Source organism: Oryzias latipes, chromosome 13 (genome assembly GCF_053564925.1).
Source record: "Oryzias latipes strain Hd-rR chromosome 13, Olatipes_Hd-rR_3.1".
In the NCBI taxonomy this organism is placed as follows: domain Eukaryota; kingdom Metazoa; phylum Chordata; class Actinopteri; order Beloniformes; family Adrianichthyidae; genus Oryzias; species Oryzias latipes.
Window position 1 is genome coordinate 7,041,744 of NC_136249.1, and position 24,726 is coordinate 7,066,469.

General features: G+C 42.5%; 2 protein-coding genes across 7 annotated transcripts in view; one reads left to right on the forward strand and one right to left on the reverse strand.

Moving 5' to 3' along the window:
- Positions 1 to 17,892, forward strand: part of gdpd5b (glycerophosphodiester phosphodiesterase domain containing 5b) — a 49,764-nt gene extending 31,872 nt beyond the window's left edge. Inside the window, exons 4-18 of one of the 6 annotated variants that reach the window (XR_909905.4) lie at positions 205 to 298; positions 415 to 474; positions 683 to 781; positions 1,281 to 1,374; positions 2,886 to 3,031; positions 4,146 to 4,228; positions 8,143 to 8,293; positions 11,034 to 11,255; positions 11,369 to 11,526; positions 12,924 to 13,071; positions 14,148 to 14,230; positions 14,990 to 15,004; positions 16,311 to 16,423; positions 16,584 to 16,872; positions 16,977 to 17,892. Coding sequence is in view for 2 of the 6 variants with exons in the window: in XM_004075928.5 (XP_004075976.2) it covers positions 205 to 298; positions 415 to 474; positions 683 to 781; positions 1,281 to 1,374; positions 2,886 to 3,031; positions 4,146 to 4,228; positions 8,143 to 8,293; positions 11,034 to 11,255; positions 11,369 to 11,526; positions 12,924 to 13,071; positions 14,148 to 14,230; positions 14,990 to 15,004; positions 16,311 to 16,423; positions 16,977 to 17,065 (1,555 nt within the window). In the remaining 4 variants the exon portion in view is untranslated. The remainder of the gene's footprint in view (positions 1 to 204; positions 299 to 414; positions 475 to 682; positions 782 to 1,280; positions 1,375 to 2,885; positions 3,032 to 4,145; positions 4,229 to 8,142; positions 8,294 to 11,033; positions 11,256 to 11,368; positions 11,527 to 12,923; positions 13,072 to 14,147; positions 14,231 to 14,989; positions 15,005 to 16,310; positions 16,424 to 16,583; positions 16,873 to 16,976) is intronic. The other 5 variants (XR_013647108.1, XR_002291580.3, XM_004075928.5 and 2 more) reach the window with 5 other exon arrangements.
- hspa13 (heat shock protein 70 family, member 13) lies at positions 17,715 to 23,070 on the reverse strand. The gene is made up of 5 exons (XM_004075871.5): positions 22,808 to 23,070; positions 22,370 to 22,710; positions 22,089 to 22,302; positions 19,967 to 20,134; positions 17,715 to 19,825 (listed from the first exon to the last, which is right to left on the reverse strand). The coding sequence occupies exons 1-5, from the start codon at positions 22,830 to 22,832 to the stop codon at positions 19,254 to 19,256; spliced, it is 1,320 nt and encodes a 439-aa protein (XP_004075919.1). The 5' UTR covers positions 22,833 to 23,070; the 3' UTR covers positions 17,715 to 19,253.
- Between the last annotated feature and the right edge of the window lie 1,656 nt (positions 23,071 to 24,726).

The following is a 24,726-nucleotide window of genomic DNA, read 5'->3' on the forward strand; positions in this document are numbered from 1 at the left end:
CAGTCCTGCCCACTGCTCAGAAGGGATTTTCTAACCAACTACCGCTGCTCTGCAGAGACTGTGTGCTAGAAAACGGAATAGAATATATATATATTTTTTTAGACTGTTTAAAAACTGCTTATTGAAGACGTTCAGGGTAGATTGATTGATGTGAAGGAAATGGCTTTTGTCAGACCTGGAGTAAACCTGTAAATCTTTCTTCAGGCTGTTATACAACCGCTCTGGGGAGTGGAGCGATGGCACTGTTCCCATTCTGGCCACCACTGCTGCAGGCTTCACCTACGTTGCGTTTTTAATGGTCAGTCTCACAACACACCAAAGGGTTGCACACGTTGGTCATGAAAATTCCTCAGGAGCATAAATGCCAGGTAGTCTTGTCCTTTAATCGGGTGTTGTGTTTTGTGTTCTTTGCAGATTTTAGCACTTTGCCACATAGCACTTGGTCAGCAGCTGAATTTGCACTGGCTCCACAAGGTAACACTCCACTTAGAGGACTCAGGAAAAGCTGTATCTTTGCTAAAGGTTTTAAACATTTTCAGAAGAAAGACCTCTTTCATTCGGTTACAAGCAAAATAGTGTAGAGAATGGGAACTTTTCTACGGTTCTTAAGCAGTTTACAGTCTCTCTCTCTCTCTATTAAGTTGATGTACTTATTCTTTTTTTTCCCTCTCTGTGTACACAGATAGGAGTAGCTGCTGCTCTGCTCACCACCGTTGTCGGGGTGATTTCTGTAAACCAAACCTGGGAGCAAGAGTGGGATATCGTCCCCATCTCCCTGCAGGTCAGAAACCTTGAAAAATCTCCCCAACGGTCCTGGACGTGTCAACTTTATGGCTGATCTTTGCTTTGTTTAAGTAAATGACATTTAAATGTTTTTTTGTGCTCAAGATGGAGGCAATCTGTAGTTTTTCTTTACACATAGTAAGCCTGTACATACTTTATTTTACATACAAAGATTTTTGCACAAAGATCATATCAAAATAACTTTTTTGTGAGTAGTTTTACAGTAAAATCCCCCCCAAAAAACACAGAATATTATGTGCAGAATTGCTGTTGACTTTTACATATTTAGTGATTTAACGACAACCCTTTTGTCTCAAATGTCAACAATATTTAAGAGTTTGTTAATAGTGAGGCTATTACAGTTGAATAGTTATAGAGCTATAATTTCTGAATGGGATGGAAGTTGGATAACCTTCTGTCAGCTCCTCTTTTTGTTATCTTCCATTCACCAACTTCCCATTTTTCCTGGTGTCTGTCAACCTCGTGTTCCCCTCCAGGCCACAGGTCCATTTTTGCACATGGGGGCTCTTGCGGCAGTCACAGCTCTCTCGTGGATCGTGGCGGGACAAGTGGCCCGAGCCGAAAAACCAGGTATGGCGGTTTCTGCTACACGAACAACCTTTGTTTACATCAAGTAGGTGTCCGCCACAGGACATGTACACACCATGCAGAAACTGTGAATGATTAACAGGCTGTAGATGGAGGTCAAGATTTCCACCATGGATGTCAGAGATAACAAACATTCCTCTAGCCTAGTGTAAGGTTGTACTCAATCTTTCTTTCAGTCAAGGACTTATTTTAGCTCTGAGAGTGTAGAGTTTAACTCTAAACTCATCTTTCCCTGTGTGCTGGAGTAGCTCTGAGATTGTAGCATCCTTTAGCTTTTATCTAGACAGCAGAAGGTTTTGTCTTTTTTTTTCACAACTGTAAGTTACCCTAAAGAAGAGGAACACCCATCTGTTCTCGAATGGTATGGGATCAATCTAATACTGTGGGATGTGTGTGGAAAAAACACCCTTTTGATGTTGCTGTAATGCAGAGCTGCATGAGAATATCAGACATAAGAGCAAGTGTGTGGATGGATGAGGTCTTCTCAGCCCCACCCGGGAGCTGACCTTTAGGGGGAAAAACAGCACATTCTTTGTGTGGTTTGAGTGTAGGTGTGTGCATGTGTGGGTGTCCACACTCACAGGCAGTAACCTTCATTTACTCAGGGGTGAATCAAGGGAGTTCTTGGCCTCTGACAGCAGTGGTGTTGCGTTCACGGTGGTTCCACCCAATGACTGGCTATGTGTACGCCTAACAAAGCCATTTTTGTAGAAAAGTGTTGTGTATCTGCATTATTATTAGAAAGAGAGACGTGCATTTAGTTTCGACTTCTAAAATGTAACATTGTTTCCTTGTTATTTCCTTCTAGGGATCTTTAATTTCTTCTTTTGCGTTAGGGAATTTGTTGATATGATTTGCATTTCAGGGCCACCGTAGTATTGGACACATCTCTAACACACATTGAAGCTTGATAATGTTTGCACATTTATTAGATGACCTATTAACAATGTGCCTGTCAATGAGGGTGGATTAAAATAGCAATGCAGAAGTTGTAGAAAAAAGGCTTTGACCTTCTTCAGTGTTTGAAAGAGTAAGAATCCTCCTGGTGCTGCCAACCCGATGAGCCTAAAGTACCTAAACATCAGCAGGTGTCGGCGTGTCTGTGACTGCAGGGGGTCCGTCAGTTTCTGCTTTGGAGCATTCGGGTTTGCTAAAGCAAAAAAAGGAAGAAAAAAGAAAATAGGCAATAGCTTTTAGGAAAATACTGTAAAAAAAACAAACCCACATGGCTTGTTGATAAAGCTTAAACATCATTCAAAAAGCATCTGAAACTATTTGAGGACTTGTTCCAAACCTTTATTTGCAAAAGATCAAATCTATTAATTGTTTTCTGCCTGTGAATTGTAGTGTCTTTCACCTTGATCATATATGTTATGGAACCTTTGACCAATTTTATCACATAGATTATCAAAGCTCTCTGCCTTACAGAAACAAGCCAACCTTTTCAGAAGATAAAAACTTTATTACTGTTGTTGCTCTATGTCCTCTCCCAGTGTTCCAGGTGGTGGTCATGCTACTATACCTCAGTGTGTTACTAGGGCTCTATGTGGTGCCTTTGTACATTACCTCCCCATGTATCATGGATCCTAGCACCCTGAGGCCCCGCCCTGATGTTATCGGCCAGCGGGGAGCACCCATGGTGAGTCATTGTATGGAACTTACAAGATATGAAAATGCAAATTGATGCCATCATTTTATATTTCTTGTTTTTTTCAAACCAATCTTTTTTTATTTGTCTAATTCTGGCTTTTAAGAGATCCACCCACAGTTAGTGTTTGTTTAAAGCCATAAATTTTACTAGAACCTATCAGAGACCCACTCCAATCATCTTTTGATCTATTTTACAAGCATTCCCAGTGGTCTTTTAATTAAGACTGTTTATAACAAAGGGCCTACAGATACCCTGCCCCCCCACACATACACACACACCACCGCCCCTGTTTCTGAGAGCTCTCTGTTTACGCGCGCCCCTGCAAGCTTACACAGAGTCACTAACAAACTCTTCATCGATGCATTTTTTTTATTAGCTCCTGATTCACAGTCACTTGAACACAGCAATACTCAGAAATACAATTCTAAGCCTAATTTTCTTAATACATAAATACCACAAAAACATGTTACAAATACAATAATCTATAATCTTTCATTTTTAAAATGTAGCGTCTTGATTACGTATTATTAAAAAGGCATAATTACATTTTACGTGGCAGTAGATATTCTCCAAGCAGATTAGGTAGCTGCAGAAACATATAGGTGCTTGTTACAACATTTTGTTAGGAGTTATGCAACACTTCAAAGCAGTTACCCAGATGACTAAGAGCCCACCCCTCCAGTTTGTTGTAACTCTGCCAAAAATCGATCCTCTCACTGGAATCCAAAATTAGCAGGGGCTGTGCAAAAAAAATAAATAAATAAAAAAGAACCCTGGGAAAAAAGAGTGTCACATTTCAGGAATAAGTTTCCCACAACCTCTATGTATTGATTTTTTTTTTGGCATTCATATCCCACAATGCCCCCCCCCTCCCCTGCCAGAGGCTTGACTCACAGGCTCTCAGAGAAAGATTCTATTCTAGTACATGATGTTTTAGTATTGATCCTGGTGTTCACTTGGGTTAAAGGGAAATCCATGGCACTGGCCTTTCTCAGTTAGTACATTCCTTTGTGTGTAGATAAACACTGCTTTTAGCTACATAAACCTTAATACGTTTATTAAAATGTCGTCATTGTGTTGTGTTTTTTTCCTCTTTTGACAGATTGCTCCAGAAAACACATTCTGGTCTTTCCATCGATCTCTACAGATGAACGTCACAGGATTTGAAACAGATGTTACAATTAGGTACACACACACACACACGCACACACACACACACACACACACACACACACAGGATCAATGCAGGACAGTGAAACCCGAGTTATGCACTCCCTTTGGTTTCATGAAACAACTGAAGTCTGCAGCATAGATGTCATGCAAGACTACATTACAAAACTGTTCAAAATTGTCTGTTTAAACTGCGCTCTAATGGCTCTGTTGGTTAAAGGTCATTAGTTAACGGTTGTATATCATTTCCATTAAACCACTGCTTGAATAGACCTACGTGATGCAGGAATGGACCAGTCTCCCAGCAGTCTGTAGATGGTTGCTAACATAACTGGAGCTGAAAGGTTGAAGTTAAAGAGGAGGAGAAAGCGGCACGCATGGAAACGTAAATGACTGTGATGGGCAGTGGCCATAAATGTGTACTCATGCATGTGTAGGGGTGAGATGAGTTACAGTGTACTGGTAGGGAGTGTTGCTTATTGCTGCTGCGTGCAAGTTTGCGTTTCAGAGTTGCATGTTTATAGCGTCATGGATTTCCATTTCTTGGTAGTGCAGGATTGTGTTTTATGCGTAAACAGGTTTACACATTTACTGAGTGTTTTGGGTGGTTGCATGGGACAGTTGTGATGACAGCCCACATTTCATTTCCAAACAACATCACCCCAACTGTTTTATAGCAAGATAAATTGATTTTTAAATGAACAAATTCTAAATATTAAGTCATTTGTGTCTATGAATGTGCCTGTTCTAAGATTGGACTGTAAATAGATGCATGGTTTGCCAAAAATGGAAATGCCTTGTACTGTATGTATAAGGACAAATATTTCAAAAATGGATTGTATTATTTTTTACTATTTTTTTAAGCAATTTTGGAATTAACGTCCTTAATATTTTTTGTTGTCTTTTCCTCTGTTGTATTGCTGAAAATTGCTTAAATGAATCCAATCAAACCTGGAATATCAGCAGGATGGCTCTGTTGGTTGGGTGTAGGGCTGGAAACCTGAGAGAGTGCAATGAGTTTCATCCAGTGTGGGTCCCTTAAGACCCTTCATAGTACTGCCGGACTATGTATCCACAGGGTCCCCCTGTGCCGTCCCCAGCCCGGATAAAATACAGGGAGGGGAGAGCACACAGCCCTGACACCATTAACAACAATACCATAGAAACGGTCACATCCTTTACATACCTGGGTGTACATGTGGAACGCTGACACTGACTCTCTCTGTGCCTGTCTGGCACAAAGGACGCACTCTTTACGACATCTGAGGCTCTTTGGTGTCCGTAGCAAAATCATGTGGACGTTTTTCACATTTGTACTTGAAAGTATCATCCGCTGCTCTCTGTGTGTCGGGTTTGGCAGTTTGTCTGTTCAAAACAAAATGAGATTGGTTGGAACACAGGGTAGAAACAGCTATGAAGGTCATAGGTACACGCCTACTTCCAGCTTTGCAGCAAATTGTTGAGTGTTCTTTGACATGTCTATCTCATAAAATCATCAGTGATCCATCTCATATTCTGTTTTCTGACTTTGAATCTTACCATCCGGACGACGCTTCAGAGCAGCCAAATATAAAACCAACAGATATAAGAACTTGTTCGTTCCATCGTTCATAAGACTGCTGAACAAACGGTAAACGGTCAAGTCTAGAGCAAGTGTCTCTGGTTGTTATTTTTGTGGGTGTTGTCTCGTTGTGTATGTTTATTCTGTTGTGTTATTTATGTTGTAGCTGTGGAAACCTCAGCCCCAGACAAATTTCCCTCACGGGACAATAAAGTATTGACTGATTGAGGAAGGGCATCAGGTGTAAAAAATATTGCCAAACCACGTGTGAATCAGTAAAAGCTGATTCACTGCGGCGAGCCCTGACGGTATGTGCGGACAGGTGAACAACAAACCAATCAAACCTGGAGTTCAGCCACATTCCAACATAACGTTGCAACCTCTACCAGAAAGAAGTGTGGAAAAATCTGGAATCTGATTTGCACAGAAACCGTCAGGGTAGCTTTCCACCAGCAACAGAGGAAACGCATTTCAAAGTGCGGGTAAAGGTGACACGGTTCAGCTTGTTTATGGCATTCTCAAAAGTTTCAGTTTGAAATAAGTCTTGAGATTTGGATCTACATTTATTTTTGCAAATTATACCAAATCACCTGCGACAGACTGGCGACCTGTCCAGAGTGTCCCCCGCCTTCGCCCATAAGTGTCTGGGATAGGCTCCAGCAGCCCCGTGACCCCAAAAGGGACAAATGGAAGAAGATGAGTGAATGAATGATACCAAATCAGTACAGCTGGTTTACTTTAATCCAACTTTTACCAAAGTCGTGACATTCCATTCATCGTGTCATTTCTTTATTCAAACAATGCCTCCTGTCGGTAAGCTAATCACCAATTCAAAGTCTGTTTATCCCTTTACTGGTGTGTAAAGAACAATAGGACTTTGGAAAGGTAAAGCTCTTAAGGACCCACTCTGATAGAAAGTTGTTTTGGTGTTTCTAACATGTATACATTTTTTTATAAATTGTATTGAGTTTCTTTTTCTTCTTCAAATAGTTGTGACTCAGAGCAGATGACAAACTGCTGTAGTTGTGAGGTAGAAAATGCGGTGGGTGGGCCACAAGCTCCCTGCTCCGCTGCATTCTGATGAATCCACTTGAAGAAAAATAGATCTATGTACGTCTTTGTTTTCCTCGTCTCAGCTGGAATCTGGATCTGAACTGTACCAATGGATACCTCAAATATTGCTTGCCGTTTTTGTTGCACTGCTAATGTTCTGTTTGGGGTGCGAGGGGCTGTAAGCTAGTGCGAGAAGTGTAAACAAATGATTGCAGCTATGCAGAAACTGCTCTAATAAACGATACAGTTTTGTTTTCTTTTAATTTTGGATAAAAACAGCCTAATGAAAGACCAGCGGAAACCCTTTCATAATGGATCAAAAGTTTGAAGTGGGACCTTAAGCTCATGGTGGCTTAATGGTATTGTACGGACAGCAGAGTAGAAAACATAACTAACACGTCTTTTTTCTGCTTGATGACACAAGCGACTGAATGATTTTGGCATTTATTTCACCACAGCTAAATACAATAACTTGTATAGATCCCTGTCATTTATATCACATTGTTGAAAATGTTGATGAAATCATACTAGTTTTTTCCCTTGTCCAGCTGCTGCTACTTTTTAAACATTTCTCCTCTAAGCTGTATTTCTGGGATTTATTTATCCATCTCTCTATCTCTCTTTATCTATCAACTTGATGTAACCAAAACTTCTCCATCCAGCAGAAAAAAGTGCAGACGGTTTATTTCTTTCAGCTTTCGCTGCAGATATTTAATGTTTGGCGTCTGCAGCACCAGATGGGTGGAGGAACAGTGCAGCTTTATGCTGAAGGGAAATGATCCGGCATTTGTGTGACATTGATTAGTGCTGCGTATTGACAAGTACGACAGGTTTTGTTCATTTTTCATACAGCAGTGAACCTGAAGCCAGACTATAGTGTGTAGCTGAGACGACGAGCTCCTGGTAGGGCTGAGTAAATTCATCAGGAAAAAAGAAACGAAAAACGGATCGAATGGTGTTTAGTGCCTGAGGAGAGCATCCAATCAAAAGGTATTCATTCTTGTGTTAACGAAGGCATTCTGAGAGTATTTATCATTCAAATGTTTAGTTTCATTTTGTGGTTGAACATTTGAAAGTCAAATCAAATGAACAGGTTTACTTGTAGCTGCTTGCCGGATGGCGTGTTGGTGTGAACCTTAAGAAAACCCAAATTTTCAAAGAATCCAATGGCTGCACTTTCTTTCACTTTCAGAACATAATTTGAGCTTTTTTTAAGTCCTTTTTAAGAATAAAAGAATCAAAATTCTTCTTCTTTTGAAGGGTTAACTACTGTAACTCCTCAGCGTAATTCATTTCTTTCCCTATCAATCACTAGTGTTGATGGCGTGCCCTTCCTAATGCACGATCTCGATCTCCGGAGGACCACAGATGTGGAAAAGGTTTTTCCAGAGAGGCAAACACTCAACGCATCATCTTTCAACTGGACCGATCTGCAGCAGCTCAATGCTGGGGAGTGGTTCCTAAAGGTACTTCCATTTAAAGTACCTCTGGGACTTTACATATGTAATAAAATTGCATTTCTGAGTATTTCTTCATTCAAATCATTGTAAATCAGGAGCAGAAAAAAAATACTGTTGAAAACAGATTTTAGTTGTGATGTTGAAAATGCGACAGTGACAGACAAACTTATGACAGTGATAAGTCTCTATGGCAACTACTGTTGCCAATCAGGAGTGAGCATGTTCAAAGACCACACCCCTACCACTGAAGGCGGGTTCAGGAGAATCTGTCAAAAGTTTGAGGTGGGGGCCAGCGGGCACCACGTGCTTTTGTTTACACGTGCTTTGACTAGTCAGTTTATACACTGAATAACTCGTTAAAAAACATGAAAAAAAGATGATTAACCATTTGGCTGCAACAACCGTTCTGGGTCCTTGGACTAGTGCTGACGTCACATTATGTGATTAGCTGTCCGTTGGTCCGATGCAGGTCAGACAGTGATTGGTCTGGACAATTTGCTATACTACCATAAACGAAGATATTATGAAGTCTGTTGTAAACAAACAGCTCCGACATAGAGTGAGATTTTCTTCTAAACATGCTTTTATTATTGTGATTATTATTAAGTGCATTGCAGCTGAACGGACTGCGGTCCAAACGCTTCTCCGGACCGAACACTATAACAAAGCACCTTCCCTACAAACACAAAGCTACGAGACTCCAGCTGCTCTGATCAGAGATACGGTTCACTCTGTGGAGCAGCAGGTTCATTCTAACAGCCACATATGTTTTTACTAAGTGGGTTGTGGCAAAATCTCTCTATAAACACTACAAAGAAGAATGTCAGACGTAATTCTAAGGGAAAAGAACTTTGGGTTAGAAAAGGAAACGTGAAATGAAAATATATAGAGCCCGAGCAGATCTCCACGCTACGTAGTTTGTCCTAGTGGGGCTACTGTAGTGTAGTGCTTCTCAATTATATTTTGCCAGGCCCCTCCTAGGAAAAAGAAAAGGTTTCCCCCCCCCTACACACACACACAGTCACGCGGTGACAATATATTAGGTTAGTATCTATAAAAATTGTGTAAGTATACCTAAAGTTGTATCTTTTAACATTAACATAAGAAAAAAGCAATAAAAATCCACTTTCAATAAATACTAACTTTATTTAGCCACACAGAAACTCTGTTCTAGTCTAAAACAGAAAAGAACCTAAAAGTGCCTGAAATAAAAAAAAATCTGTCAGTCCTTATTTAAACTAGAAACATTTTGACCAACTGAACCATTTGATGCTGCAAAAAATAAGTCAATCAATAAATAATATTAAATGTAAATTGATCTGAAACATTGACACAGCAGCATCAATATATTTACCGGTATAGTCTGAAGAAATAGATAAAAACACTGTGCTGATTTTTTTCTACATGATGGATTGTTTATTTATGATCTCAAAGTGCAGCTGTTTTCCTGCATTACCTGCTGTATTTCTGTCTGACACCAACTAAACGACAGAAAGACAAAGAATAAATTGATGGAAAATAAAGACGCGTCATCAAAATGTCTACAATAGTTAATAAAGAATGACATTATTCGCATGAGCTGAGTCACCTAAAGGCATGCCATGATCCAGGTGTTGCGCAACAGAGGCAGCTCTCCGCGTGCGCGTTCCACCTCGCAGCCTGACCCACTACCCCTCCCCTCTCCTTCTCACACACATGAACCAACTGCAGGAATGGCAGTTCAGTTTCAGGCTGATACTAACTCTGTGATATAACAGATGATAGTAAACCTATAGTGGCACAGATTTTTTTCCAAGCACTGAGCTGCTGTCACCACCACCACCCGTAAATTTGCACCCCGGACATTTGCCAGTATTACCTAAAACCGCCACTACTGCGCGCCCCCCCTGGCATTGCATTGCGGTACCCCGGGGGGCGCGCTCCCCTGAGAAGCACTGCCGTAGTGTGACGTTACCCTCAGTCGAAAGGACCCCGAACGGTTATTGCAGGCCAAATGGTTATGGTACCTACGCCGGCACATTCAGCTAGCCAATGTTACAGAAATCTTCATCGTGGTTAGATTCTTGTTTTCATTCTTGAGAATTTAAACAAGAAAGACAATTGTACAAATGTTCATGTCTGTCTGAGAAAATGGTAGTGAGGAATCCTCGTCAGTACATGGGAAATCATGACCTGGTAGCCAATCAGCTTAAAACCCTGCCCCCACGTAAAAACGGGATCAGCTCAGCAGGAAAACTGAATTGAACCGAAATAGAGAACTGAAAGCAAAGAGGGAGCACCAGGACAAAAAAGTATTTGGTGACCGTCTTAATTATTATTTTTCAATTTTTTAATAGTTCTTTCAAGCCCTTTTTTTTTTAATTTTCAATATTATGTTCAACTTTTCAATAGTTCCTTCTGGTTTACAATGTGTACTTTTTGAGTTTAAACCTTTTTTCAATTTTGTTTTTCAAATTCATAGTATGGTTTTTCATTCATTTTAAGATGACCCCCCCCCCCAAAAAAAACAAAAAAAAAACAAAACCTCAATGTTCTGTTCTAAGTAGTCCTGATGAAGTGTTTGTTGTTTATTTCTCCTCTGCTGAAGTTGTTTGTTTGTCGTTTTTGGCAGTTCCTGAAATCCCTGTGTGTTCCAACCAAAATGTTATCCTCTGTTCTGACTAATTCAAAGCCATCTCAGAACAGCCAGTAATTACACGGCAGTTAAAAACAACCGTGACCTATTTTCCCTGCCGGCTGGTTTCAGGACGACCCCTTCTGGACGGTTCCCAGCCTGTCCTCATCCGAGAAGACAAAGATCGCCAACCAGAGTGTGTGCAGCCTGGAGGAACTTCTAAAGCTGGCCTCCATTACCAACAGCTCTGTGGTTTTCCGACTGCAGAGACCCCCCCCGGATCACCCCCACCACCACAGCTGGATCAATGATACGCTGAAAGTAGTGCAGCAGTCTGGGATACCTCAACGCCTGGTAAATGTGCTACAATGAGGGAAATCCTCTGCATTGTGTTCCTTTATGTTGTTGTTGTTTTTTTTAATGAAAAGTAGACAAATATAAAATGTGTCTGTTTTTGCTGCAATCAGGTGATGTGGACTACTGATGAGCAAAGGGCTGAAGTGAGGCAGCAAGCGCCTGGCCTGATCCAGACATCACTGGTGAAATGCAGTCTTCAAAGTCTGCAGCAGTCTGACGTCAGCAGGATGCTGCTGAGATACAACAGAGTCAGCACAAACGAAGTCAGGTGTGGCCTCATTACAATGTCATGCCGTATCAGCCGTACATGTGCGCTTGTGCTGCTGAGCCTTCAGCGGGAAGGCGCTTTCATTTCTGATTGTGTATTTACATTTGGAACCCAGTTTTAGTTGATAAAAAATTGTTTATTTGCTTTTTTGTGTCTTCAGAATGCAGAGAACTGAGACATTTTCCTAATAGTTACTAGTTAATCATGTGTACATTTCCCTTATGTGGAGTTCTGGTCACAGGATGAAAATGATGAGGTTTCTCTTTTCGATGAGGACAACTTTAATCTGTGTCGCTTTGAAGTCGTGTGTAGAGCTTAGCAGTGAAGCGGTTCATCTGTTAGGACAGTTTCCAAATCTGCAAAGCATCGGCCTTTGCTGCAAGAAAAAAAAAATAATTCAGACTTTTTTATCTTTCAAATAACTTTCCATGTTTTATTATTTCAAACAATAAAGCCATTTACCGGCAGATGAAATTTAAGCTCGTTTGATCCCTTTTATCTAAAAGTACTTTTTACTAAACTGGCTTGAATACAGTATGTTATTATACATGCATGAATGCAAGGGATTTGGATGCCAAGTAAAAAAAAAGAAAATTTATACAGTTATTTCCATTTGTTATTAATAAGGACATGATATTTATGTTGGTGCTTGATTTTATACACGTTTGGCCGGGTCAAGAGATCAGGAGACCTGATTCTGATCTTAGTGATGGGTGAGCCAACACTTCTGGTAATATAGTGAGTTTATATTTTAGATTCTGTTTATTTAGCAAAACCTACTTCAACAATCACATTTCCTTCTTTATCGAATTAAATACATTTAGTCAAGCCTCATGTTTAAGTTAGTTAGTTGAGGTATTAGATTTTAAGCATGATTGCATTTGAAGTTCATGCAGCATTTTTATGGAGCTCCAAAAGAGACGAATGCAACGCTGGAGGCAGCAGGAGGTCAGGTGTCCCGCCTACAAAGACACTAGTGAGATTTGCCGTGGGGATTTCTTGCACACTACGATTGGAACATTCTTTAAAAGATGGCATTTAATCTAAGTGTGTCAGATTGGGTTCTTTCCATCTCCAACTGCATTGTCAGATTTGAACCCTCACCCCGCAGCCTCAAGAACATGTTCTTTCATCGTTTATGCGACTCCTAGCATCGTTCCTGCTCTGCACCAGTCCACAGCCTCCATGAAGGGTTCAGCCTCACATGTTGTAGATGCAGATTTAGTCAGAAATAAGGTAGAATCAAGAATGTGACTGTTTTCGTTCTGACATAGAAATGTCAACGTTAAACGTGTCTGATGTTTTTTAGTTGGTTAGAAGCCAGCTCAGTTATGACCGCGTCCTTGTAGATGCAGGCTGATGCTCTGATCTTTATTTGTTTGTGTGTCTATCTTCAGGAACTTCTCACAATCTCACATTGACCTCACCCTCTACACTGTCAATGATCCATGGCTGTACTCGGTGCTGTGGTGCAGCGGAGTGTCCGCAGTCTCCTCTGAGGCCCCGCATGTCCTCAAAAAGGTGCCTTACCCAAGTTGGCTCATGGTGAGGAGGACTACCTTTCATGGAAACCAATCTTATTTGTTTTATTTCTAACTGATTCAGACGACTAACACTGTACGGTTTCTCAGCGTTTATAAAGTCTGACATGAAGCTGACCCATAGAAGACCATTCATCCCAGCATTTCCTTATAGACGAACGGATCCGTGTTCGTCTTTGTTGACCTCGTCTGACCTGGAATGGGCATCAAAACTGGACGGACGAAGAGCATAAATACTGGTCGCCATTTTTGTAGCCCGACCAATGTTAGCTTGGGGTTGTAAAGAGCGAGCAGGAGAGAGCGTAAACAAAGGGATGATGGGAAATGGGGGCGGGCTTACTCCTCACCAACAGTGTGGAGTAAGGGGAATTTCTGATGAACTCCTGCCGCTCTGCAGAAACTATGTTCTAGAAAACGACTGTTTTTTTAATTTATTTTGGCTACACATGGCTTAATCATAATTAAAAGACCACAGGAAACGCTAACTAAAGAGGATCGCAGTGAGACTTTAAATAAATACATTTTCTCAAACACCCCGGAGCATTTCTGCTCAGCAACAGATGGCTTTACATTCATTAATTGTTCAATTTAAACAGATGTAATCCAGTCGTATCTGATATCAATATTTGTCGTTTTTATTTTTTTTCTGTCCAATATTGTTCTGGATTCTAAAATCCTACATTTAAAGTGATTCTGCAAAGATGACACCTCAGCTCCTTCCTACCTGCTGCTTTTGTTGTTCCTCAGAGGAGATTGTTGGCTGTTTCCCGGCCTCAGACTAAGCAGGATGGCGCCCAGTGTCCCCATATGTCCCTCCATACGGGGCCTCTGCAGGAAAACTGGACTCTTGGTCTCCGGCTGTACAGTTCAGACAGAGTTTATTAGACTGTCACTATGACTTTAGAGCTGATGCTTCATGTCGAGACCCTTAGGAGACAGAATAGTATCATCAAAAATAATGTGGTTCTGGTTTTCCTCAGTTGGGGCCTGTGACAGTGATGTAGGGGTGCACCAGCTCCCCCCAGTGGAGGATCTCTGCTACTTTCCCCTCTGCTGACTTGTATGTTTTTGTATTTTCAGAGACCAAATGAATACTGCCTGATGTGGGTGTCTGCAGACCTCATCTCCTTTGCTGTTATTGTAGGAATATTTATTTTACAGAAGTAAGTGCAAATCCTTTACAGTTCCCCCACCCTAAGGGGTAAATGCCAGCTCCGTAACGGCAACAGCTCGAGGGTGTCGGGGCCCTGGCCGCTTATCGCAAATGAAGGCTTGTATGAGTTTAGACTGTTGGGCGCTGCAGCAAACAAAACCAGCCTTTATTTTTGTACAAATGCTGATCTGAAACCAGACGCAGTGAAAACAGGAGTGTCTGGCACAGATCTTCATCTATAAAAAATCTGCCCGTTACTTTTTAGGCATGTGATGGAAACAGAAACGTCTCTTACCCAGAAGGCCCCTTCACGACTGAATCTGATTCAATGTTCTCATCAGACTTTTGTCCTCCAGCGTCTCGACTAACAACAGGGTTGCAGCTGACGTGTTCTTTTCTGGTGACCCATAAAGCAAATATTTGACAGATTACAGAAACTGAAGTAGATTTGTGTGTGTTTTAGATTTCTCCTCGTCCTAGTGAAGACGTTTATGTTTCTTCCTAGTCGAACACTTTGCACTCTTCCAGTGTTTCCGTTTGGCGACCCGGCAGACAGACGGCCTGTCCTCCCGTCTTCCCTGGGCTGGAGAGATCTTTCTGTCCTCTTCTTTGTGACTCCTGCTGGCTTCCAAACTGACCTCTTTTTCTTTCTCCCTCCTCCTTTTGTCCTTTTCTATCTTTTCCACCCTTCTCCTCTGCCCGGTGTGCATGCTCTCCTCCTCCTCCTCCTCCTCCTCCTCCTCTGCTGCATTCTGGCATCTTCTCTCAGCTATCACATAATCAGGTAACTGGGTCACCCCTGCTGAACCCAAAATCCTCTATTTCTCTCCATGCGTTTGTGTTCTCTCACCTTTTTAGCCTCCCCACTCCCCCTTTTTTTCTTTTTCTTTGCTCCGGTCAATTAAGATTCATAATCCTTTCTCTCCAATGTTCAAAACATCTATTTTTGTTTTCCTCATCTGTGTTTCTTCGGTGGTGTTTCTCCTCGTCTTCTCTTGAGAGAAAAAAAGTCTTTTTGTATCACTTTTTACCCAAAATGAAATAAATACACAAAATGTAGTGACGCACAGTGCACAGAGGGACGAGGGGGCTTCAAATTAATCATCTGTATCATTAAGGGGAATGACTGAAAGAGCAAAGTGAATCGTGAGTCTGCACTCATGGGGAAAGTCGCCATAAGATTAGCTCCCATGGAAGTGGACTCATTAAATCCTTTCTGCTCCTAACAGCCTCAGTGTTTTAGTTACAGCTGTTCTGAAAGCAGTAGACTTCATTTCATTAAGACTTTCCACACAGGAAACCAAATCAGTCGAACTCTGGCTACAGGGACGCTCCGCAGCTCAACGGAGCTGCGCTTGGAGTCCAGAGGACAGAACAAAGTCTTTAGTTCTGCTGATGAACGTAAAAATGGCTTAGTGGATTTACAGGCCCTCACAGGAAGTCATTGTTTGTCTAATTGGTTTGGAGGCACCAAAGTATGAAGTGTTTTGGCTAACGAAAGTCCCCTTCAACTTTCTGACCACGGACCATTTGAGGAACATTCGGGACAAAATGGCATCGACTCAACTTCTCTAAATTAGTATGAAGTGTGTATTTGACCTAGAAAAGCTCAACATGACCTTAATCTTCCCGGTGACTGTATATGAGAACTGGACTGAGTGACCCCTCCCCCCCTTGGCGTTCCAGATATGAAGGAATTGACGGCTCCAAGAAACCAAACTTCCATAGACTTGGATAGAGAAATAAAGAGCTATTTTTTTATTTCATCTTTGTTTAACCCACGGAGATCAAGATCTCTCTTGCTAGGGTGACCTGGTCAAAGGTCAACAGCACACATCACATAAATATAGTTAGAATATAAAACAAAACGGTGTTTATTGCTCTATAGACGTCTATGGGATTTTGGCTCGGAACCAGCGGGTACTTCCTGTTTGGAACGCTAGGGGGCAGGGGTCACTCTGTCCAGTTCTCATATACAGTCAATGATACAGACCCTATAGCAGTCCCTTCAGCGATGATCTCCACCCACACACATTTGTGTGAGCAGATTGTAATGCGCTGGGAAATCTGACTCCGCCTGACCTCCACAGGTATCGGATGAGCGGCATGCGCAGCTACAACCCTGAGCAGATCATGCTGAGCGCCTCGGTCAGGACGTCCAGTCGAGATGTCAACGTCATGAAGGAGAAACTCATCTTTTCTGGTGAGGACCTCGCGGGTTTTTGCGTTGAGCAGCCTCCGTTTTGACGTGTGGTGTTGTTCATCGTTACTGAGGCAGACAAACGTGTTGCTAGCATGTCACTGCATGCATCTAAACGCAAACGTTTTCAGTTCTCCTCCTCTTCCTCTCTTTCATGGCAAAGATCAACCCCAGTAACCTCCCTGCCCCATCGTTTGTGTGACATGCTCCTCATCGCTCTACCATCCCCGTCCTCCTCGCAGGCAGCGACTCCTGCTTTTCCTCCATGCATCAAGCGCCTCCCTCATTGCCTTCAACCCCTTCTACCTACCTTGCATTTTCCTTTCCATCCATCCGTTCATCCCATCATCCCTGTCCTCCCACACAATCCTCCCCCATGGAGACGAGTTGTTTGGGCGAACATTTAATCCTCCAGTCAGGGTTTAGACAGCCCGTTGTGTGGGAGATGAAAGGTGAGTTCATGAACTGAGCAAAGGCTCGCGCCTCCACCAAAAGGGCAGATTTGCCAGGTCAGAGCGGCAAAGCACCTACTTCTTTTCTGTTTGTCGCCCTCTAGAGGTGAGGAACGACATTGGAGCTGACGAGGAGCCGTACATGGATGGCTACAACTACTACACCAACCAGTCAGTGATTCGAGGTGTTTGATGCAGCTGCTTGAAGAGGAAACGTTCCCACCATTCCTGCTTCAGTCCAAACTCTGAACAGCTTTCTGCACACTGTAAATAGTGTAAATATAGCATTTCTCTTGTTTGACATGTTGTTTGTCACACAGGACTGTAAGCACTTGTTGATGGAATTCTGTGATTTCTTTCTTTGCCATCTAAAAGTGGGCCCTTGGAGTGAGAAAACTCCTGCTCCTTTTAGAGATTTCTGCCTTTCAGGTACAATATTTTAAACGCTGTCGACGTTCCACTCGCAGATGAAGAGGCTTTTTGTCCGACTTTATCGTAGCATGAAGCAAAGAGCTTTTCATTTTGCTCCTGCTCGCCGTTAGGACTTTAGTTTGCCGTTGTTCAACCATTCCAAAACTAGATTTAGAGAGAAAAGCCATGTTTACAGATGGGCGAAGTATTGACTCGTTGTAAGATATCTTCTGGTTTTAGCATTGCTGCTGTGTGCGAGTCTGTTTTAACTCTTTCCATTGTTGTAAAGATGTGTTTAAATCACAAAGTCTTGCATTTGTTTTGTTTCTTTTTTGTATATTGCATGTGGTGCTGTGTCTAATTATTTGAGATGCTCTAGCCAGCCAAATGAACAAGACGGCCGTTGGACAAATAAAAACCCCAAGCAACAGTTCAGCTTTTCACTAATCGCTTTTATTTTGATTTTAGGAAACATGGTTTTTCTGAAAGTGAGGAATAAAAGTGCAAAATCGAGCTTTGAAGGGGGAATGCTGAAGTTTTCTCACATTTGGATTGTGTTTGAGTTTTACTGTGCCTCCAAAGTCTAGATTAAAGCTTGTGATATTTTAACTTGCACCGGTTTTTTTATTGGTTTTTACCTCTGAGTTTCCTGTAGAACCATTTTCTTCTGCTTTTATTTCATGACGTGCACAAAAAAACGTGTCGTATTTGGCCCACGGAGCGGGATCACATTTAGATTTTGGCCTTTTGAGCAAAAACGTTTGGGCCCCCCCCTGCTTTAGAAAAAGACTTAAACTCCAGACCAGACAGAGGGACACAGGAAGACAAACGTTCTCTGGATTTACAGAATACGATTGCTCAAAAATCCCCCTTTTCAAACCACATGGGCTGCTTTAGAGAGGGAATGGAGGAGAAGCACCTTCCTTTACCTGTAATCCAAAGGTTCTGAAAGGAGGAAAACCACATGAATAGATGGTAAAAATCCCTGGACTCCTTTCAAACCTCAGAATTGACCGAATCTGGAGTGCAGAACTACAAAAGTCCGATTCGTCTTTCCTTCTAATAGAGACGGTGGAACTCCTTGTTTCTGTTAGTTCAGAGGAGGAAAAATCAGATCCCAAATGTTTGCTTTTCATCATTTGAAAGTATTTAAAATAAATACAATGTTTCAATAGAACACCATTTTAATATGTGTGTAAACTGGTCAGCCTGGGCTGCTGAGCCTCAGAGGGAAATGGAAGATGACCTTCCTGCTCAAATCAAAGCAGGACAGAAAAAAAAAAGTTCACATTGAGGTTCTACTTTACGTCTTTTTTTCAGAAACAACAAAAAATACAAGAGACACCTTTCTCAGAGCACACAAGGCACCACTGAGCATCACTTTGGTCCTTCTGTAGAGCCACAAATGCACAAGAGATTTGCTCCAGTTGACCCTTTTCCTTTTAGGCTTCTACATGTTGTAAACATTAAGGCTCCTCTGTTTCTTCTTTTGAGGATCAGGGGACTTTTACCTGAAGCTCAGCAGAAGACAAAACTGTAGACGACCTGATGCTTCATAGCGGAGCTCAAATCTACGTTTGCTGATGAAAGCGTGCAGATGTGAAGCTGCACTGTGAGCTCCTCTCAAACGAATAGCAGCTTTCTGAAAAGGCAGAAACACTTTGACAAAAAGAAAGCAGACATAAATAAAGATGAAGGTGCAACGGCTCTTCTCAAAACGCCTTCAACACGAGCATCTGTTCCCTGAATGAGCAGCAGATTATTATCTGTGACCTCAAACGTGCTCGCACGCCATGCTGTGGCGCTCAATGCCAAACCGCTGCAAGCTTTAGCAGTCACTGGCACGCCGATGCCTCGCTCCCACTGCCCAGCAGGGGGCGTTTCTCAGACGGCTGTGTGGATCTGTAAAGTGCATGTTTGAGGTTTGGCACCGTTGGCTGCAGCGGCAGGTCTCTGACGGCGTCCTAGGATTAGCTGAAGTTCGTTTTGCGCAGGTGTCTGTTGGGGATCTCCACCGCGCTCACTTGCAGCGGCCAGGAGCCGCCCATGATGCCGGCCTGAATGGCCACGCCCGTGACCACGGCCAGGTCCGGGTCCACCGACGTGTTGGGCTCCTTCCCAAAGAACTGCCTGATGATCTCCCGGATCCGTGGTATCCGGGTGGAGCCTCCAACCAACACTATTTCATCCACGTCCTCCTTCCCGAGGTGGCCTTCCGCCAACACGGTCTTGATTGGCGCCAGGATCTTCTGGAAGAGCTCCTCGTTGAGCTCCTCGAAGAGCGCGCGGGTGATCACCGTCCGAAAGAGAACCGCAGAGGTCCTGGGGCCCCCGGAGGCCTGGTGGCTGTGAAGGTGCAGCGGCACGCTGACTGTAGCCGTGGCGTGGAGGGTGAGGTTGAGCTTGGCGGCTTCCACTGCTTGCCGGAGGTGATGGATGTCCTCTTTGAGGGTAGGGACCACACCGAACTCCTGACGCACTCTCTCTGTGGTGTACTGGAGCAGCTTCTGGCTGAAGTCTTGACCCCCCAGCTTGTTATTTCCTTTAAAAACATGTCATTTTTAACTTCATAGACTTAAATTTCAGGTTATCGGTGTAAAATATTCCTACATCATTCAAAGCAATAGCCTCCATAGAATTCCAATGTTTTCTATGACTTTCAGATGAAGTTGGAAAGTCGTACCTGCCATCGCCCGGGTGAGGAACATGCCGCCCTGTTTGTTGAGCAGAGACACATCCAAGGTCCCGCCCCCGAGGTCGACCACCAGGACATTGAACACATCCACTTTGTGCAGGCCGTAGGCCATGGCTGCAGCTGTGGGCTCATTGATGACGCGCAGGATTTCCAAACCTGGAAGGTCGAATGAAGGGTTTAAAAATAAAAAAAGTATTACCTGCCGGGCAGTTTTCCTCTATTTCCTTAACCCTTGTTCTATCTTAGACGACCCCACCCTTACATTGAGGTGTTCTCCCTACCATGACAAAGGTGGATTAAGGTGGAAAGATTTCATGTAATCCATGGACACCAGTGAAGATCACAAATCATTGAAGAAAAAAGGTTCAGAGCTCTGTCTAGTGGGTCTAGATGACCCAACTCCCAATGTTAAAGTGCTTAGGATAGCACAAGGGTTAAACAGCCCCTTCTCCCCCTTCTTTTGTGCCCTTACCCCCCTCCACTCTAACATCCCTCTCTCTTCTTCTTTTCAGTCCAGTCCAACAAAAAACTGATACAAATATATTTACTATAAATAAAGTTTTCTAAACTACAAAAGGGGTTTATTCAAATATACACCATGACTGTGTCAGAATTCCCCCCCTAACCCCTACATAGTGCACTATATAGTGCCAGTGCCATTTCGCAGGGCTGTCTGAATCTACAATTCCAAAATCCAGTGTCCTGGAAATTTCCCAGAAGTCTCTGTGGAAAAACCAGTGTGCATCGATGCTCACTAGATCAGAGAATATAGACCACAATGCATTGCGTCAGAACAATTTTTGCCAAAAAATGTCTTTAAATGTAGTTTTTTAACAAACTGCCGTTTTTATCTTCAGAAGACAGTGGACTCATAAATAATCATCGCAAAACGCTCATAGCAATTAGATTTTCACTTTGTGACATCGATGATGTCATTTCCACCATTTAAAAAAAAAAAAGTAGTGAGCACGGTGTCGGAATTACTTTTAAAACTGAGGGCACTACATAGTGCTGCACTATACAGTTTTTTAGTAGTTAGGGTGGGAATTCAGACACAACCCATGCAGGGCTCGACATAGCCATTTGTCCGCTGGCCCGGTCCAGCTCGCTGGAGCAGCACGGGCCACAAGACTTTATTTTTCACTTCTCCGCTCGGGCCACTAAAATATAACCGTTAATATATTTTTCACCTTTTTCAATAAAGTATATTTTGCGGAAACGTCTAAGCTTTAAGCTGAATTTCAAAGAATCAACGGCAACTCCAAATACCTGAATGTCAGACTCAAATGCAATATAATGTCAAAGAACTTCATTTTGTTTTTCTTTACAACACTGTAAGCAGTAAGTATTTCTAGTCAAAAGCTGAATGATCTCAGGAATTTAATTTTTCAATTATTTCATTTAATTAAGTAACTAAAGTAACTAAAAAGTAAATGTAACTTTGCAACTTTAAACAAGTAACTCTGCAAATTTGAACAACATAACAGTAATTAAGGATCTAAAAAGTAAATGTAACTTTGCAACAGTAACAAAAAGCAGAACCTTAAGGCAGTCAGAGCAAAAAAGTCAATAAAACTTCTTAACTATTGATTAGGAACAAATGTGAAATAGCAGTGATTAGAAGCAGCATGAAAACTTCTTAACTAGTGTTTCCTACTACACTGCAGTGCTCTCTTCAAAACATCTGAAACAGACTAGAGCAGATTTAGGTTTGATATGCTCTATTTTCAGTCATTGAAAAGTGTATAAATAAGTGCTAGATGTCACCAGAATGCACCAAATTAAAATTTTCCAGGGGGGCATGCCCCCGGACCCCCCTAAAGTTGCAAGCGGTGCTTGCTGCGTCCGCCTGCGGCGTCTGTTGCTTGGGTGCCGCCTGCGGCAGCAGGTCGCGCTGTGTCGGGCCAGTAACTTTCAAAAACTACTGGCCCTGTGGGCCAGGGACAATTTCTGGGCTATGTCAACCCCTGTCATGTGTGTCAAAAGATTCATAAGCCCCAAATATGTCCAACATCGGAGGCCTTCAGCTCTCATCTGTGTGATCAGCTGATGAACAGGACAAATAAAGAAAACAAATGATCAAAACCATTGAAAGCGCGGCAATGCTGACCTGCAAGGTTAGCGGCCCTCTGGGTGTAGTTCCTCTGCCTCTCGTCAAACTCTGCAGGGACTGAGATGACAGCTTTCTGGATGGGAACCCCCAGCTGGAGCTCGGCCATCTTCTTCATCTTCAGCAGCAGCCTGGAGCCGATGAACTCTGGGGTCACGGTGAAGGAGCGATTGGTGAAGACCACAAACTCAGCGCTTCCATTGTTGTTGATGACCTATAAGAGGGGGGTAGATCATTTTAGATGGGGAGACAGACATGAGGTTTGTTTTTTCCGAGCTCACCTTGAACGGGTACCGGGCGCTCTCCTGTTCCAGCAGTCCCGGCTCGAAGAGCTTTCCGATGAACCTCTTCGCATCGTAGAAGGTGTTGTGGGCGTTGCTGTCCGCCAGCTCCAGGGCTTCGTGTCCAGCCAGCACCTCTGTGGCGGTGAAGGACACGGCGCTGGGGATGCTCTTTCTCCCCTGCTCGTCCGCTATCACTTCCACCTCCCCGGTTCCCGGGTGGAAGACCCCCACGGAGCAGAACGTGGTGCCCAAATCCAGGCCGATCACTTTAGGCTTAGGAGGCGGCAAGTACTGCTGGCCGAGGTAACCAGCCAGAAACAGAGCCAGGATGACCGAGCCTGAGGAGCCGAAAACACACGCATCATCACATACAGAGGTGGGAAGCCGGATATACATTTCTATGTTAGCTTTTAAACACGATTAGATTTAACTTACCGATCATAGACAGCTCTCCGGACATCGTTGCACGCTAACAACAAAATTCACTAAACGTATCAAAGTATCAACCAAAAATATTCTTCATAAAAACACAGCTATGCCCGGTAACTGTGACGATGGTGAGAATTTTGTGGTCCGTCAACTAAACACACGTCAACTTTGCGTCGAGCTTTGTGGATTCTGGGTGATGTAGTTTGTGTAAAGCTCACTCGTGCTGGCCTTTCAACGTTGGATCTCAGTCTTTCACTGCAAGACCCAGAAAGGCACGACGTTAACAGTTGTCCCAAAACGTGATGACGTAAGTCTCGTTGACAGCCAATGGGACTGTTGTGCTGCATTCATGACACTACGGAACATTGACTACTTGTAATGTTACATGTTTCGGCATTCATGTAAAAATAAAAGCAACTTTCAAAAAGTGATATTTTTTCTATGTCTATTGTGTAACTTTTATCAGCTAAATTAAAATACTAGCATTTTTTGCTTAGCATTTTAAGCTGTTTTGCTTATTAGTTGTTTTTCCTCGATAGGATTGATAATATAGCAATCTTAAAAGTTGAAGGTGTTTGTCGCGGTTTAAAATAAAGATAAAAAACAATAAAACTGATATTTCTGTTCAGGAGTTTACCTTTCTTTAATTAGAAAAAACAAATAAAGTCACATTCACCATTGGCAAAAGTAGTAAGTTATTTTTTTAAAGTATCGTTGAGTATAGCAAGTGTACTCTGTAAACTAGGAGTCTGCAGAGCCACATGTGGCTCCTTTAGCCCGTCTATTGTGGCTCTCTAGTTAAAAAAAATACAATTTTAAAAGTCAGTGAGTAGTGAAGTATTTTTCAATTTTGAACACACTTTTCTATTGAACACATTTAAGGATTTTAAGTGCGCCGTATAAATTGTAAAATACGTATGAATTGTAAAATACGGTAAGAGTCAGTCAATTTGATCTGATTAAAAAAAGTTTTTGTTAGATGTACAAATGTCTGCCTGAGATGGACCACAAATGGTAAAATTAACTTTTTTTAGTCACGGCATAGGTACAATAACCTTTCGGCCTACAACTACCGTTCCTATAACGGCTAACATTTTACTACTACTACATTTGCTGCGTTGAAATGATCCTATGCGACATAGGGTGTCTTTTATTTTGAAAGGTTACGTGCATCTCAGTCAAAAGTTATTAATAATAATGGATTTATCTATGCTTTTAGAGTCACTCAAAGCGCTTACATTGTGTCCATAATTCATTCACTCCTCATTCATACTTGGTGATGGTAAGCTATGGTTGTTGCCACAGCTGCCCTGGGGCAGACTGACAGAGGCGTGGCTGCCAGTTCGCGCCTACGGCCCGTCTGACCACCATCGGGATCATTCATACACATTCACACACCAGTGGAGCCACACTGGAGGCAAGGAGGGTGAAGTGTCTTGCCCAAGGACACAGCGACAGTCGAACCGCCGACCCTTCGCTCATTGGACGACCCGCTCAACCACCTGAGCCACTGCCGCCCTGAAAAATATTCCATATTTTGAACAAAGGCTATTTTCTTCTTAGGTTTAGGTTTTATTTTTGTCACACACAAAAAACAGTTAATTTATATGTATCATAACAGCAACAATGACATAAATAGAAATCAGTGTCTCGTTTTTCTAACGGGTGGGGGACTCTGTGGCTCCTACTGGGTTGTGGTCAGTGAGAAATCGACCTGAATGGCTCTGAACCCTTGTGCTATCTTAGATGACCCCACCCTTACTTTGACGTGTTCTCCCTACCATGACAAAGGTGGATAAAGGTGGAAAGATTTCATGTAATCCATAGACACCAGTGAAGATCACAAATCATTGAAGAAAAAAGGTTCAGAGCACTGTCTAGTGGGTCTAGATGACCCAACTCCCAACGTTAAATTGCCTAGGATA

Excerpts from the sequence above, each read along its gene's own strand:
- hspa13 (XM_004075871.5), bottom strand. The coding sequence starts at position 22,832 with ATGTCCGGAGAGCTGTCTATGATCG. Across the intron at positions 22,711-22,807 it reads CGGAGAGCTGTCTATGATCG|GCTCGGTCATCCTGGCTCTG; the intron begins GTAAGTTAAATC and ends TCGGCTCCTCAG. Across the intron at positions 19,826-19,966 it reads CCTCACCCGGGCGATGGCAG|GAAATAACAAGCTGGGGGGT; the intron begins GTACGACTTTCC and ends ATGTTTTTAAAG.